Source organism: Eubalaena glacialis, chromosome 5 (assembly GCF_028564815.1).
Source record: "Eubalaena glacialis isolate mEubGla1 chromosome 5, mEubGla1.1.hap2.+ XY, whole genome shotgun sequence".
Lineage (NCBI taxonomy): Eukaryota > Metazoa > Chordata > Mammalia > Artiodactyla > Balaenidae > Eubalaena > Eubalaena glacialis.
In genome coordinates this window covers 52591670-52607721 of record NC_083720.1, presented here as the reverse complement: position 1 = coordinate 52607721, position 16052 = coordinate 52591670, and the positions used below count along the sequence as shown (strand labels likewise).

General features: G+C 40.9%; 1 protein-coding gene across 1 annotated transcript in view; it reads right to left on the bottom strand.

Moving 5' to 3' along the window:
* Positions 1-10518: 10518 nt before the first annotated feature.
* Positions 10519-16052, bottom strand: part of ANAPC4 (anaphase promoting complex subunit 4) — a 41427-nt gene continuing 35893 nt past the window's right edge. The window contains exons 22-29 of the mRNA XM_061191291.1: positions 15233-15330; positions 14603-14664; positions 14482-14520; positions 14284-14385; positions 13395-13469; positions 12297-12470; positions 11217-11340; positions 10519-10854 (exon numbers count right to left, since the gene is read on the bottom strand). Of these exons, the coding sequence (XP_061047274.1) occupies positions 10627-10854; positions 11217-11340; positions 12297-12470; positions 13395-13469; positions 14284-14385; positions 14482-14520; positions 14603-14664; positions 15233-15330 (902 nt within the window). The 3' untranslated portion in view covers positions 10519-10626. The remainder of the gene's footprint in view (positions 10855-11216; positions 11341-12296; positions 12471-13394; positions 13470-14283; positions 14386-14481; positions 14521-14602; positions 14665-15232; positions 15331-16052) is intronic.

The following is a 16052-nucleotide window of genomic DNA, read 5'->3' as shown; positions in this document are numbered from 1 at the left end:
TGGCACAAATACAGTGGGCAGCTTCCCTGCTGTCACCTTTCTGGGGAGAGGACTGCTCTGTCTCTGTGAGCCCTGAACACACACACACACACACACACACACACACACACACACACACACGAGAACCTGCTCAGGAGGCAAAGCAAGAGCGCACAGTAACTGGCGTGGGCATTGCTGTCTTGGGGGAAACCACACTGATCTCGGGGGGCAGGATTTGGGGTTCTCGCACATATTTCCGTGTCTGCAGGAAAAGCAGCTCTGCTCCCTCTTCACAGCCTGTTTCCTCACAGAGCTGATAGTGATTATGAACGAAGGAACTCTGGGAAGAATGAAGCCTTGGCATCGCTGCCAGTCATGCCATACAGACATCACGGTGGCCAGGCCACTGCAGGGAGACTGTGCCCGGGGAGTGCGGCCAGCGGCCAGGCAGCCGGGGCGAGGATGCGGATCAACACAGACCCCGGAAAGGCAGCACCTGTAGGGGTTAAGAGCAAGGATGCAATATGGTCACCTTATCTCTGATAAAGGAGGCAAGAATAAACAATGGAGAAAAGACAGCCTCTTCAATAAGTGGTGCTGGGAAAAATGGACAGCCACATGTAAAAGAATGAAATTAGAACACTCCCTAACACCATACACAAAAATAAACTCAAAATGGATTAAAGACGTAAATTAAGGCCAGACACTATCAAACTCTTAGAGGAAAATATAGGCAGAACACTCTAGGACATAAATCACAGCAAGATCCTTTTTGACCCACCTCTTAGAGAAATGGAAATAAAAACAAAAATAAACAAGTGGGACCTAATGAAACTTAAAAGCTTTTGTACAGCAAAGGAAACCATAAACAAGATGAAAAGACAACCCTCATAATGGGAGAAAATATTTGCAAATGAAGCAACTGACAAAAGATTAGTCTCCAAAATATACAAGCAGCTCATGCAGCTCAATATCAAAAAAACAAACAACCCAATCCAAAAATGGGCAGAAGACCTAAATAGACATTTCTCCACAGAAGATATACAGATTGCCAACAAACACATGAAAGGATGCTCAACATCACTAATCATTAGAGAAATGCAAATCAAAACTACAATGAGGTATCACCTCACACCAGTCAGAATGGCCATCATCAAAAACTCTACAAACAATAAATGCCGGAGAGGATGTGGAGAAAAGGAAACCCTCCTACACTGTTGGTGGGAATGTAAATTGATACAGCCACTGTGGAGAATAGTATGAAGGTTCCTTAACAAACTAAAAGTAGAACTACCATATGACCCAGCAGTCCCACTACTGGGCATATACCCTGAGAAAACCATAATTCAAAAAGAGTCATGTACCACAATGCTCATTGCAGCATTATTTACAATAGCCAGGACATGGAAGCAACCTAAGTGTCCATCGACAGATGAACGGATAAAGAAGATGTGGCACATATATACAATGGAATATTACTCAGCCATAAAAAGAAATGAAATTGAGTTATTTGTAGTGAGGCGGATGGACCTAGAGTCTGTCATACAGAGTGAAGTAAGTCAGAAAGAGAAAAACAAATACCGTATGCTAACACATATATATGGAACCTTTAAAAAAAAAAATGGTTCTGATGAACCTAGGGGCAGGACAGGAATAAAGATGCAGACGTAGAGGATGGACTTGAGGACACAGGGAGGGGGAAGGGTAAGCTGGGACCAAGTGAGAGAGTGGCATGGACATATATACGCTACCAAATGTAAAATAGATAGCTAGTGGGAAACAGCCGCATAGCACAGGGAGATCAGCTCGGTGCTCTGTGACCACCTAGAGGGGTGGGATAGGGAGGGTGGGAGGGAGACGCAAGAGGGAGGAGATATGGGGATATATGTATATGTATAGCTGATTCACTTTGTTATACAGTAGAAACTAACACAACACTGTAAAGCAATTATACTCCAATAAAGAGGTTTAAAAAAAAAAAAAAGCAAGGGTGCTGCACCAGACATCCCCATCTCACCCCTGCTGCCCGTGTAATTCCCATGAACAAAGTAAGAAAACTTAGCCTGTGCCTCAGTTTCTTCATGTGTGAAATGAGGATGATGCTAATAATAGCACTTACCTTGTAGGACTGGAGTGAGGCTTAAATGAATTATTCATGGGATGTGCTTGGAATGGTGCCCGGCTCTTATTAAGTACTCAGTTGCTGTAGCGACTATTACTAGCTGGGGTCAGATCATCTGTTTCGCATCCTGGCCCTGCCACCGACTAGTTGAGTGATTGGGACACACGGAACCTCTCTGAACTTTTTTTTCTTTTCTGTAAACTAAGGAGAGCAATGCCTTTGTTGCAGAGCTGTTCAGAGAACTATGTGGGATAATGCATACAAAGCACTGTGCAGGCTCTCCCGCACGACTCCTCTTCCATGACAGACTTCTGCATAGGAGAACACTGAAAAGCCAAACGCAGACCAGGAGGAGGGGGATGGGTGGCGGCAGGTGCAGGTAGAGACCCTCTGATCACAACCTGCCTCAGGTCTGGCCTGGCCTGGCCCCGTAATGTCCGCGGCCCCGAGCACTCGGGATTTTCGCGTACAATTTGGCAGATGCCGAGGTTCCCAGGGCCAGCTGGGTCTAGGCCCTCCTGGGCGTGCTAAGCAGCCCGCTGAAGCTCAGTGCTATCTCGTAGGGGCCTGGGAACTGCCTGGTTCCCCGAACAGCCAGAGCAGCTCCCCTCTGAGGGATGCTTCGGACGACCCAGGAGAGCGCCCAACACCGGGGAGGCCCTGAACTGCGCCCCACGCTGGGAGAGAGACAGATGCTTCAGCTCCCGCCCCTCCTGGGCCCCGCCCCGGGCCTCCGAGCAGGCTCACTCCGGCCCGCTGTCCTGGGCCATCACACCAGGCCGCCTCCTGTCCACCCACAACTGTCTCCGAGAACAGCCCTTCACTCAAGACAGGATCAGGCAGGAGAACAACCGCGAACAACCACTCCCCAGAGCCAGCAGGGGGGGCTGCTGAGTCCAGCTTTGAAAATCAGAACTGACCTCCACCTCCATGCCGGCCTTTAATCTTATCTCCCAGATGGAGGAAGTGCCAACCTACGGCTGATACAGGACTGGAAAACACTGCAGTGCTCATAAGCCGGCTTTGTATTCTCATCCTGCACCGGGTCCTCTACAACCCTGGGTTCTGCTTTGAGCTCCTCTCGGGCAGTCGGTGTGGGGCTTGGGAGCCCGGGCCCGCCTCAGCCCGTCTGGGCTTGACTCTCTGCCTCACGACTTCCTCAGCGACCTTACGTAAGTCACGGACCCTCCTCTGGGCCTCTCCAAGCCCGGGAGCCTTGGAAGCACAGGCAGCTTTTCCTTTCCCTCCCGTTCCGCTCACAGCTGTCACCTCATCCTCCTCCTGCCCTGGTGACCTCAGCACCCAACGCACGGTAACCTTCTCCACCCGGATGCTGCCATCTCCTTTCTCAGCTTGAACAGCCACATGGATGAGTCATCCAAAAACCCCGGGCACTCAATTCTTGACCTACTGACCCCCAGTGATTTTCCCTTTCCCAACAGCAGCCACCATGGCCACAGTTCCCCTTGTCCTCATCAGCTCTACCACCTCGGTACCACTCACTGCAAACGGCCCCTCTGGCCGCCGCCTGTCTCCCCAGCCTCCTGGTTCCAAAACCCCATGACCCTCCACCTTCTGACCCACTGGCCCCATCACAGCGTTACTACCTTCTCGAAGCCCCTCATCCCGCTCTGCCTTGTCGCAGCGGTCTGACAAAACCCCAACCCAGATTAAACCCAACGTGCCACCTAATCCACCCGACGCCTGAGCAGTGGCAGAAAATGATTCCATTAATTGGACTCTTTGAATTTATGCCACAAATCTCCAGCAGACCCTCAATGCTAACACTTCCTCAGCAAAATTCTTTCCCATTGGAGGTCAACGATTTCACACATCTCCTCTCCTCATCTCTCTCTGCTGACACCTTACCTCTTGGGGGAAATTATTGTACTACCCACAGTTCCACCACCCACCAGCAACTGTCCCCTCACACTCCTGTGAGCGTGCGTGGAAGGAACACCGTGCTCCAACCCAAGACAGATCCTTCTGCCGACCAATGGGTCTCAGCTCTTTGCCTTCTCAAGGGTTTCACTCTCACATATTCCCCCCTTTCTCTAGAATGGTCAGTTTCTCCCCCTTTCGTGGATTACTACTATGGTTGTATAAATATGCCTTCACAGCAGCCATATTTTTTAAAGAGCCCTGATGCCATGTCTCCCTCTGGCCACCACTCCATTCCTCTCCCTTCTTGCAGCAAAATTCTTCAAGACTTGCCTACTTCTGTGGACTCCACTTGCTCACTTCACATCTATTTCACACCCACTCAAATAGGGCTTCTGCTGCCAGCACTCCTCTGAAACACTTCCTGTCACGGTCACCACTTTTTTTTTTTAATACTAAAAATCATCTTTCTAAATACATCATCTCTATCCTAAATTCACAAGAATGAAGGCCTTAAAAATTATGTGAAGGCTGAAAACTGGGAATCCTGATTCGGAAATCAAGGCTGATATTTGGATAGAGGTGAGCTTGCAGATCTGTAATTGTTATTTTCAGTAGGTGCAGACTGGGACCAACAATGACAGTTTTTCTATAGAGAAATCTAATCTGAGTGTCAAACAATCAGTTTGTAAATTTTGTAATACAGCCCATTTGTGAACAAATTCAATACACTGCAATATTGTTAAGATTTCAGGATAATTTATCATATTTCAAACCAGTGTCCCTTTTGCTGTATATTTTGATAATTGAATCGAGTATATTTTGAGCACCTACTATGTGCCAGGCACTATGCCAGATACTGAGTATAGAGAGGTAAGCAAAATGGACATATACTCTGATGCTACAGGGTTTATAATTTAATTTAGACAATAAAATACTAAGCACCAAATTAATATATAACTACAAAATTGTGACAACTGATATGAAGGGAAGGGGTAAGAGAGACTCCTAAAAGCACAGTAGGCTTCTCTGAGGAAGAGACACTGAGCTGAGAAATTAAGAATAAGTGTGAATTAACTTTGTGACGGATTAGGAGACAACATCCCTAGCAAAGGGCATATCCCAAAGCTCTGGAGTAGGAAAGAATTTGGTTCATTCAAGAAAAGCAGAAAGAAAGCCCATCTGAGCTGGGGGAAGAGCGCCGAGATGACGGGAGAGTACAGGGGCAGAGCCTGAAGAGTCTTGGAGAAGATGTTAAGGAGATTGAGGGTTATTTGAAAAGCAACCACCACCAACTTTCAGCTTTTCAGAGGTAACAGCCAATCCTCCACCACGCCCTTTCTCCACTTCTTGGCAGCATTTCACACGGCTGACTGCTCTCCTGACTGGGCTTCCGTTAGCCAGTTACCTGGGTCTCCTCCTGCCACGTGGGTCACTCTTTCCACGTCTCCCTTAATGGCTCCTCCTGCAGCAGGGAGAAAATGGCACCCAGAACAATAGCCTTGGCCCCTTGGCTATCCACATTCTGCTACCCGGCGGAGATCTTGACTTTGCACCCCAAGAGAGCAAACCAAATCTTTTTTTTTTTTTTAAATCCTTCACATGCCTTCCTGCAAGAATTGGGCAGGACAAAATAAGTGGTGGAAAGGAAAATGGGAAGGAACCTGTTATCAATGTTAGAAAGTTGTGCAGCATCACTTAAAATGTTGACAATCACATCTAGCTGGGCTCCTAAATACCCAGTTTTATCATCTGAACAGTGGGGAAATTTAAAATAAGAATGTTCCCTCTGCAACCGGAATCAGGAATCCAGTCTGGTTGGGGGAATATGACAATATCGGAAGTCGGAGGCAGGAGGCATGAACTACAGATTTATCTCCTTGCTTAAACGTTTAAAACATCTATCAAGCCAGTAAACACAGCGTCATTAAGTCATGTCATGGGACAGTTTTATCATCGGTACAGCAGTAACCACACAGCACACTTCGTGTCCAGAGGCACTGTGACTTCAGTCTGACTGCACACACCTGAGGAAAGGTGACATTTATGAACTGAAATGGAATATTACCAACTCGCATGGCCCACAGAGACCCAACTCAGCATCTATTACTTGGCTGAACCAGACCTTCCTAGGGCTGAAATGTGGCCTTAAGGGATTCATTTATACATGCCGTAGTACGTAGAGAGTTGGGGTACAATTCGGTCCACCGCCATCTAAATAGACTTACTGGAAGTGTGAGCACCTTGCATGTGAAATTCATCACCAGTGAGGGTTATTTTTAGAGAAAAAAAATACATCAATTTTCAATGCATCTAAGGGAGCAGCTTTTAACCTTACAACAACAACAACAACAAAATACTAAATATCTAATTACTAAAAAAAAGCTTCTGTGGAGGATACTGGTTCTTACCCTCGGTGGGCATAAGATCAGGTGAGTTGGTTAAAAATGCAGACCTGGGCCCCACCTTCACATTCTGACTGAGCAGGCCTGTGGAAGCACCCATAAATTTGCATTTTTAATCACTGGCCCAGGTGATTTTTATGTGGTGGCCTGTGCTTCATGGGAAATCCTGTTCTAGTTCACTCAGAAAGTGAAAAACATTATCTACCATATTAACAATTCACTTCTTAGCACTAACCCTTCAACAACTGAGAACTTCTGATCTGAATATTCCTACTAAGAGTTCAAATACTATTTTCTGCTCTAATAGTATCTAAATATTAATATCTTCCTCTCACGTTATAAGGTTTTTGTGACCTTGACTTTGTGTAATCCTAGGTACCATCTCTCTCCGGCTCAGTGAGAACTAAAGATGACACGTGCAGTCAAACATAGATTCTAATAAATGCAAACAGTCTATAGATAATTGTCACAACTTCAAGAGGTGCCAAAGAAACTGATTTGCCCCTGGTGAAATCATGCAAACCATAATTTCAGGTATAGCATCCTCTAGAAGTTTTGAGCATACGTCTGCTTGCTGGGCCTCCTCAAGAATGGAAATTTAGATTAATTCAGACATATACAGACTCCTCTAGTTATGGCATCATAAACTCAGGCTATACCCTAAGAGTTTTCTTCACATTTATATTCAAATGCTCTGAATAAAACATGTTTTAGCATCTTTTAGAGAGTAAAATTTTTATTTTGGAAAAAAGTCAACAATAAAACGAAAAAAAAAAAGAAACCCAGAGACTTAAAAAGACTATTGTCACAGTCCAATAAGTCTGACGGAGAAAAAAAAAAAAAGGCTATTTAAATTTCTAAAAAACTAACACAATTTAACACAGAAAAGAGCAGCACAGAATACTGTACTAAGAAGTGCTAATCTATCAGGTGTCTCCTACATGCCTACCACAATGCTCTACTGAGCCCTCATTAGTCCTCACACCTGGGACAGGTTCTCACTTATCCCCACTGTACAAAGGTCAGGGCCCAGAGTTCCGCACACAGCCAGTAACTGGTGGAGTCCCACGGCCCAGGGTGCTCACATCCCCACACCTTACTTGTCATTCACTAAGTTCAAAACTCAAATTCAGCATGTGCTGCTAAATATACTAGAAATAAAGTGATAATCTATCATGATCAGATTGCTTCTAAATATTAAAAGCAAAATTTCTAATGATGTGGAAATGACAGCACATATCTAAAAATACAATGATAGGGCTTCCCTGGTGGCGCAGTGGTTGAGAATCCGCCTGCCAATGCAGGGGACACAGGTTCGAGCCCTGGTCTGGGAGGATCCCACATGCCTCGGAGCGACTGGGCCCGTGAGCCACAGTTACTGAGCCTGCGCGTCTGGAGCCTGTGCTCCGCAACAAAAGAGGCCGCGACAGTGAGAGGCCCGCGCACCGTGATGAAGAGTGGCCCCCGCTTGCCGCAACTAGAGAAAGCCCTCACACAGAAACGAAGACCCAACACAGCCAAAATAAATAAATAAATTAAAAAAAAAGAGAAATAACCTGAGGTCCATTTCAAAAAAAAAAAATACAATGATAAACATAAAATTGTTTTATACTTATTAAAACATAAAAAAGATATATGCAGATATCAGTTTAAACTTTTTCACTTTGATATAATACAAACCCAGTTCCGAAATTGGTGATTTATCATACACATTAAAAGCATTAATGAAAAAACTATACTCCTATAATTAGGAATGATTCACATTTTTTTAAATTGAAGTATAGTTGATTAACAATATTTTGTTACTGGCGTACAGCAAAGTGATTCAGTTATATATATATTTTTTCATATTCTTTTCCTTTATTACAAGATATTGAATATTACAAGATATTGAATATAGTTCCCTGTGCTATACAGTAAGTCTTTGTTTCACATTTTATATATAGTAGTATGTTATCTGTTAATCCCATACTCCTAATTTATCCCTCCCCCACTTTCCCTTTGGTAACTGTAAGTTTGTTTTCTGTGTCTGTGAGTCTGTTTTATAAATAAATTCATTTGTATTATTTTTTAGATTCCACATATAAGCGATATCATATAATGTTTGTCTTTCTCTGTCTTACTTCACTTACTATGATATTCTCTAGGTCCATCCATGTTGCTGTAAATGGCAATATTTCATTCTTTTTATGGCTGAGTAATATTCCACTGTGTGTGTGTGTGTGTGTGTGTGTGTGTGTGTGTATCATACATATTCTTTATTCATTCATCTGTTGGACGCTTAGGTTGGTTGCTTCCATGTCTTGGCTATTGTACACACTCCTGCTATGAACACTGGGTGCATGTAGGAGTGATTCACATTATTAATTTAACTCAATGTTAAGGGACAGCTAGTGCATCAATAGAACTATTTCTGATCCCTGGCTCAAGATAAGGGCAGAGTCTAGGAGTCTCAGTTTCAATCTATCCCTATGCTGGAACCATAGAAAGCAAATATTCACATATCAAAAAATCTTTATAAATTTAATGAAGTCACATGAGACAGATTAGTCTAACAAAGAACTGGCTGCTTATTTTGAGACTGTAATTCATTCTAAGAACAATCTGTAATTATTTGTCCCTAAAATCCATCAAAGTTATTTAAATGTTATGTGGTATATCTGTGCAATACATTCACCCTAATTTGCTCCACATACCTACAACCTATACTTTCTCTGTACTGTCATCTGACAGTTCACCTTTCTTGCTGACAGAAGTTAATTCAAGGCATTCTGCACTATGCCATCAACACTGACCAACCATTAATAAACATTTACGTAAACTGTATATTAATCGTATTTAAGGACTGTTAAGTGCAAGGCTGAGGGCTAGCATGGTCGGTCTCCTGAAGAGTTCTAATCTCCAAGCTCATGCACACAACAGTGGGTTCTCTTCAGTTTTCCCTTTGAAACCAACAAAGATCAGTCCAACTGAGGTACCTTGAGAATCTTAAGTGTGACATGCCTAAAATCAAAGTACAACAGATCCCTATTAAAGAAACAGACAAATGACACAGCAATCTTGCAGTTACCCACTTACCTGGTTATAGTATATGTTGCTGCCTAAAGATATTTAAAGCTTTCAAAAGTGATTCTTTTACTTACCAGTGAACTGATATTAGAATTCACACAGGACTTGCCTGGTGGCGCAGTGGTTAGGAATCCGCCTGCCAATGCAGGGGACATGGGTTCGAGCCCTGGTCCAGGAAGATCCCACATGCCACGGAGCAACTAAGGCTGTGCGCCACAACTACTGAAGCCCGCACACCTAGAGCCCGTGCTCTGCAACAAGAGAAGCCACCACAATGAGAAGTCTGCACTCCGCAACGAAGAGTAGCCCCTGCTCGCCGCAACTAGAGAAAGCCCACGCGCAGCAACGAAGACCCAACACAGACCAAAAAAAAAAAAGAATTCATATATGAAATGGAAACTTTGAAAGTCACATGACAGTACCATTCTACTTTAGGAATGAGCATTAGGAAATCAACAAGCGCTCATTTGCACTAATGCTAAATTATGTTTAGCTGATCCCTATTTCTCATGTTCCCAAGGAACCAACCACACAGCCAGCCACATATGTCCTCGACCAACTCTAAACAGAGGAAAAATACACTTCTAAACACTGGTGATTCAAAGAATTCAGAGCTCAAATAAAGTAACAGTGAGAAAAGATAATCATGCAGGTGTCAATCAATGTTTTTGCTATTTAAATCATAAAGATAGTACCCATCTCTTGGCTTATTTAGGATTACAGTAAATCAGTATAAAAACATAATTTTGAAAGCATTCTGGAGATCTAAAATGAACTAGAAGAGGAAGATGGAAAAACAGGAATAAATGTTGTCTGCATTTTAAAAATACTAAATGCATCAAAACTTCCAGTGATGAATGACTAAACGTAATTTCTTTCTGATACAGGAATGATTCCTGATACCTACCTTTTGACAGAAAAGACTAAACTCTTTCTTCACATTCAATTTATATTTTCTTTAACACTAGTTCTGCACACAGTATTAAAAAGAAATCTTGGTGAAAAGAAAATCTATCACAGTGGCTACACCACTAAAAGAAAATGACACAGAATAAAAAAAAATAAAATTTACTGTTTATTTCACAAAGAAAATTAAGTGGTCCAACACATCTTCAATCATCATCTGTGTCCTTTCTGACAAGAGAACATACAAAATAATGGCAAGCTAGATCATGAGTCTAGCTCAGGGTCAAGTTTTTCTACTTTAATGACCATCTCTGGAGCTAAAGCAGCAGTGCCAGCTTGCTGGTTCTCTGCTTCCGACTCAGACAATACTTCTTCCTTTATTTTTACAGGCTTATTACTGGCCTCCTCCTCTTCATCCGAAGACTCATCAAGCTCCCATTCATCGTCTATGTCCATTTCAAATACTCTCACATGACGGAGATTCGAGCTTAACTAAAGAAAAGGCCAAATAAAGAACTTTTAAAATGGCTTAACTAATACATTATATATAAAAAATTAGAAATCAGAAATCTGAAAAAAGTGGTTTTATAGGAAAGTTATTTTCCCATCAATTTACAACAATATCACTAAACTCAGCTTTCATTTTGTATAAAAGGATCTCCACAATTTCAAGATTACTAAAATCTAAAATTGTTATTAATTACTTAGTAAGCTTTCTCAGAACAAGAGAACTAAAGAGCTAAGGCCACTACATGCTCATAATCAATAAAAGCTTGACATCACTAAATGTTTGCACTGAGAGGACTGACAGATCCTGTTGCTTCTGTTACTCTTTGCAACAATTTAATACTTACCACACAGGACACTTTGCGAAAACCATTCCCAGCAACATACTGTGCTTTCATACTTTCCAGTAATCTCCAGTGCTTCTCAAAGTGCATGGTACGGGTGGGAATAGCACTACGCTGCTCATCTAGCCTAGAGAGGGAAGAAAACCAACCCAGGAGTGAAATGGGGCTGTTCTCCCTGGTTTACTAGGGGTGGTATCAGGGTTTGATTTCTACCGATATTCCCATTTCCAATATAATTCTACCAGCTACTGTATAAAAAAGCTGTGATACTATATTCTATGAAAAAACTGCATTTCCAAATAGGCAGAATACCTTTTTAAGGCAGAAACCTTAGTAAGGTTTTTGATTCACTTTCAAGGTAAGCAAATGGACTCATTTTAAAAATTAGGGATCTGCTTATTTAAATCTCAATCTAAAGCCATCTCTTGGAACTAACCTTGAACCTCTACGTGGCTACTGAGGTCCTAATTCTGAAAGGAAAATACTAAAGGCAAATCTAAAATAATTGTACTACAAACTGGGGTTCATGCTTTCCTTGAAAACAGAAGTTCCATTCTCCACACCAAATAATTCCCCACCTTGTTCCAGCAAATAATTCTTGGCAGAAGAGCTGTTGAAGCCAGTATTTTTTCAGTAAAAAAATAGGAGCATTTCTGCTCAGCTGACTTTAGTTATCTATCATACCTAAAGAACCAGAATGGGGCTTCCCTGGTGGCACAGTGGTTGAGAGTCTGCCTGCCAATGCAGGGGACACGGGTTCGAGCCCTGGTCTGGGAGGATCCCACATGCCGCGGAGCAACGGGGGCCGTGAGCCACAACTGCTGAGCCTGCGCGTCTGGAGCCTGTGCTCCGCAGCAAGAGAGGCCGCGATAGTGAGAGGCCCGCGCACCGCGATGAAGAGTGGCCCCCACTCGCCGCAACTGGAGAAAGCCCTCACACAGAAACGAAGACCCAATACAGCCAAAAATAAATAAATAAATAAATAAAATTAAAAAAAAAAAAAAAAGAACCAGAATGTACAATATACATTAAAAAAACATTTAACTGTTCTATCAGAAAGACAATCTTACTAATGTAAGTTACCTTGTAGAGTAAGACCCAGTGAATTGATATTCTGCAGAATCTTCACTGTTATACACTAAAGACAACGGCAACTGGACCAAGAGTCTATCTCTTCCTTCACGTCCTACAGTGTCTTTAAGAACTACTGTGACAGTTTCATCATCATAAAACTGTGCATCTAAACAACTGTAGGTGCTAGAATTAAAATAAGTTTTGTTATATCAAAGATGTTATCATGACTGAGAAAATACTGTATATATAACATTATACTGGTACCAAGCAGAAAACTGACAATGAAAATATCAAGTGACATTCTATACAGTAACATTTAAAATATATCATTAGTTTACACTAAAGTCACAGTTACCTGTTGTACTGATTACTCACAAATATTAACTAGGCCCTGAAAATAGATAATCATGAAAAAGGAAAAACCTGTGAACTTGGTTCACAGCTCCAGAAAACTCTTGACATCAATGGTCAGGCCTTAAGCCTGTGGAGATTCCATGAATGACACCATGTATATACATATGTGTGTGTGTGTGTGTGTGTGTGTATATATACATATATACATATATATAATAAACAGAGTTAACTAGAATGAAAAGTAAAAATAAGATTTACATATGAAAAGACACAACTTCAAAGACATTATCATAAATAACTTCGTTTATGTAAGGAAAAGAGTAAGAAAAAGGTTGGTTTAGGATTAGTGTCAGTTCTTTCTCTTGCAAAAGCCTCAGGATGACATCAAGTATTGTTACCCTTTGCGCCCTAAGACATTCCCACCCCAGTGAGAAGGATACCACCTCACACCTCTGCTGGTCATAAGAAGACCTTCAGCCATCTGCCCCCTGGAACCACATTACTTTCTTAGTGGACAAAGAGCTCCGAAGTATTAATTGTAGGAAAGCAATAAAAATTCCTGCAGGCCAGTAAGGTTCCTTTTACTGTAAATCAAATCATCCTCTAAGTATAAAATACATAACCAACCCAGCCCCCTAAGCTGCAAATGACGAAGGCCTTCTAAGAATATCATCACTGTAACTGAGTCTAACCACATTCCTATAATTGTATTTATTATATATACATCTCACTCAAACAAGATTCAAGATTTACCTTCTTCTCACTTTTTCAGTTGTGGCATATGTGAAGCTCCCAAATTTAATAGCAATTAGTCCATTACTTACAGATCTTCAAGAAAGAAAGGGGGTGGAGAAAGAGACTTTGTAGAACAACTTGGATAGGCAATAATCTATATATGCTTGAAAGAACATGATTGTTAGTACATTTACCTCATCACCAAACCCCAGACCAAAATACTATTACACTCACTCTAGAATACTGATAACTGATTTAAACCCCTGACAGATAAAACTAACATCAAAATTACAACTTAGTTTAAAATCTTATAGTCACCAAAGTAGCAAGATTCCTTATAAAATAAGGATGTTTGGGACAACCAAATTATTTCTCTCGGGCTACATCTTGGTTTCAAAAAATTTCCCTCAGGTTTAGATTTAAAATCATTTAAGATCCTAGTGACATTCTGAATATGATTTATTTTTCAGAACTTTTATTTGCATTCTCAAAAAGAAGTCTCTATATGCAAGGCTTCTTGTTTAATGAAAGGCATACTTAACCTGAGGTAAAAATCCTTTCTATAAGGATGCCAAAATATAATTTTGAACTTCCACAAGTTGATGAGATATAATCCTGACTATTCTGTTGTTACATTTTTCCTAACCCTAAAAATATCCTACATGTAACAGCTATATACCAATACAAAATTAAATAATCTAGAATTAGAAGGGATCACATAGCTTCCTAATTTGGCATTACCACCTTAAAAATGTGAAAACGAAGACCAGAACAGTTAAGTTAGCAAGCCTAAAGTCACAAGGCAGCTTAACTAAAACCTGATATGTAGGGAAGGGAAGCGGTATGTTTTATGATTAAAAATAATAAAATCTTATCTCCTTGGTTCAAACTTCAGATTAATACTTACTGGGAAATATCAGTATGTCTCCTTAAGATGCACATTTTATAAAGTGAATCTTCTAAAATAGTAAAAAGAAGATAATGCAGATTTGAGGTTTTATTATTCCACCTAAGGAAAAAAATTAATGTCAAAACATGATTATTTAGCTACCAATGCATAGAACAAAACTGTATTATTCACATGAGATAGGGGAGAGACACTTACAGAAAAGGGAATTTGAACAATCTACGTGTGGAGTCCTCACTAAAACAAAAGAAAAAAAAAAAGTAAGAAAAATTTTAATTGGCTGCTGAATTATACCACCCAAAAAGGTAAATAGAATTACCTTCTAGCATCTCTATATAATGGAATACATATTGCTTGATTCATTGATTTTCCAATTACATCCTAAATAAGATTTAAAAATATAATTAAAGCACGTACATACACAAAAATAAATACTCCACAGAAAGTGAATGATCATCACTGTTTAAGTCTAGTGCAAAATCATCTATATCACCAACCTTCATGCAAGAAACTTTAATGACAGTCATGACAGTAAGGAAGAGAGAAAGTTCTGAGCTGAAAAGGACCCTGGAGATAAGTGATGGCAGGTTAGAAACCACCTCTTCTAGTCTCATAGCATCAATCATCCATCATTCGGTAGTTAACACACACATCAGCTCTGTAACTAAGACCATTTATAATAAGTTTGTTCTGGGCACAAATAAAATACTAAAGGACGTCAACACGTTCAATAACCATGTAGTTATGTTTTAATTTACGTAAGAAAGCAACAATAAGAGGAAATATTAGAGTGAACCATATGAAACTGCCATTTTTGTTAGTCAGAAATAGTTGAATATCAGCATTTTGATATGGTTCATCTTAATAACTACGATCATTTACATAAGTGAGCCACATATTGCGGATATTCTTGCTCCTACACAAAAACATGCATTTCTTTCAAACTTACTGCTGGCTTTTGCAAGCACTGATCAATAACGTTCTCCATCCGCCTTTTCACAAAATGCAATGATTTTCGAGGATAATAAGGAAAGAGCAAAGGACTTTCTGGTTTGAAACAAAAACAAAAAATAAAAAGCTATAACAAACCAGATAACTAGGAGAAACTAATCTACTGCTAGAGCCAGCCCACACAGCTTATCTGACGCTGGAATTCTCCCTGGCCACTTCATTACACCTTGGCACGACCTCACTAGAAACGACCGTGGCCTCCTGCCTTGCACCATCCCCTGCTGCCACCACACTTACCACAAGCTGAGTCCTTGCAGCTTATTATTCTATATTTTATTTTTCCCACCAAAATCCAACAGTATGCTTCTGTTGGCTATAAGAAGAAAGGGGTGATTTGGGAACCATAAGACAGATAATGAAATAAGTTCATTTTTCTCTCTTCTTTGCCACAATGGTATAACAACAGCACTTGTTTTGGAAGAGTGTGATAGTGAAAACAAAAACAGGAGACAAGAAACTGGTGCTATGAAAATAAGCTCTTTACTTTAGAAAAGACTACTTTATCAGTAGAAAGTAATATATAATTTGTCATTTAGTGACACCAAGTATGCTAGGTTCTTTTTATACCTGTTATTTCTATTGTTTACAATAGCTGTATATATTAAGCATCATACTCTTTATTTTACTCATTTAAAAAAAAAAAAATGAGGCTTAGGAGGTGTAGGCAGTTGCCCAGTGTGAGAATGACTAGGAAGCTAGACCTCTCAATCAAACCCAGGTCCAACTCTCAAGCCCACCCTCTTCCACTGTGCTCTGCA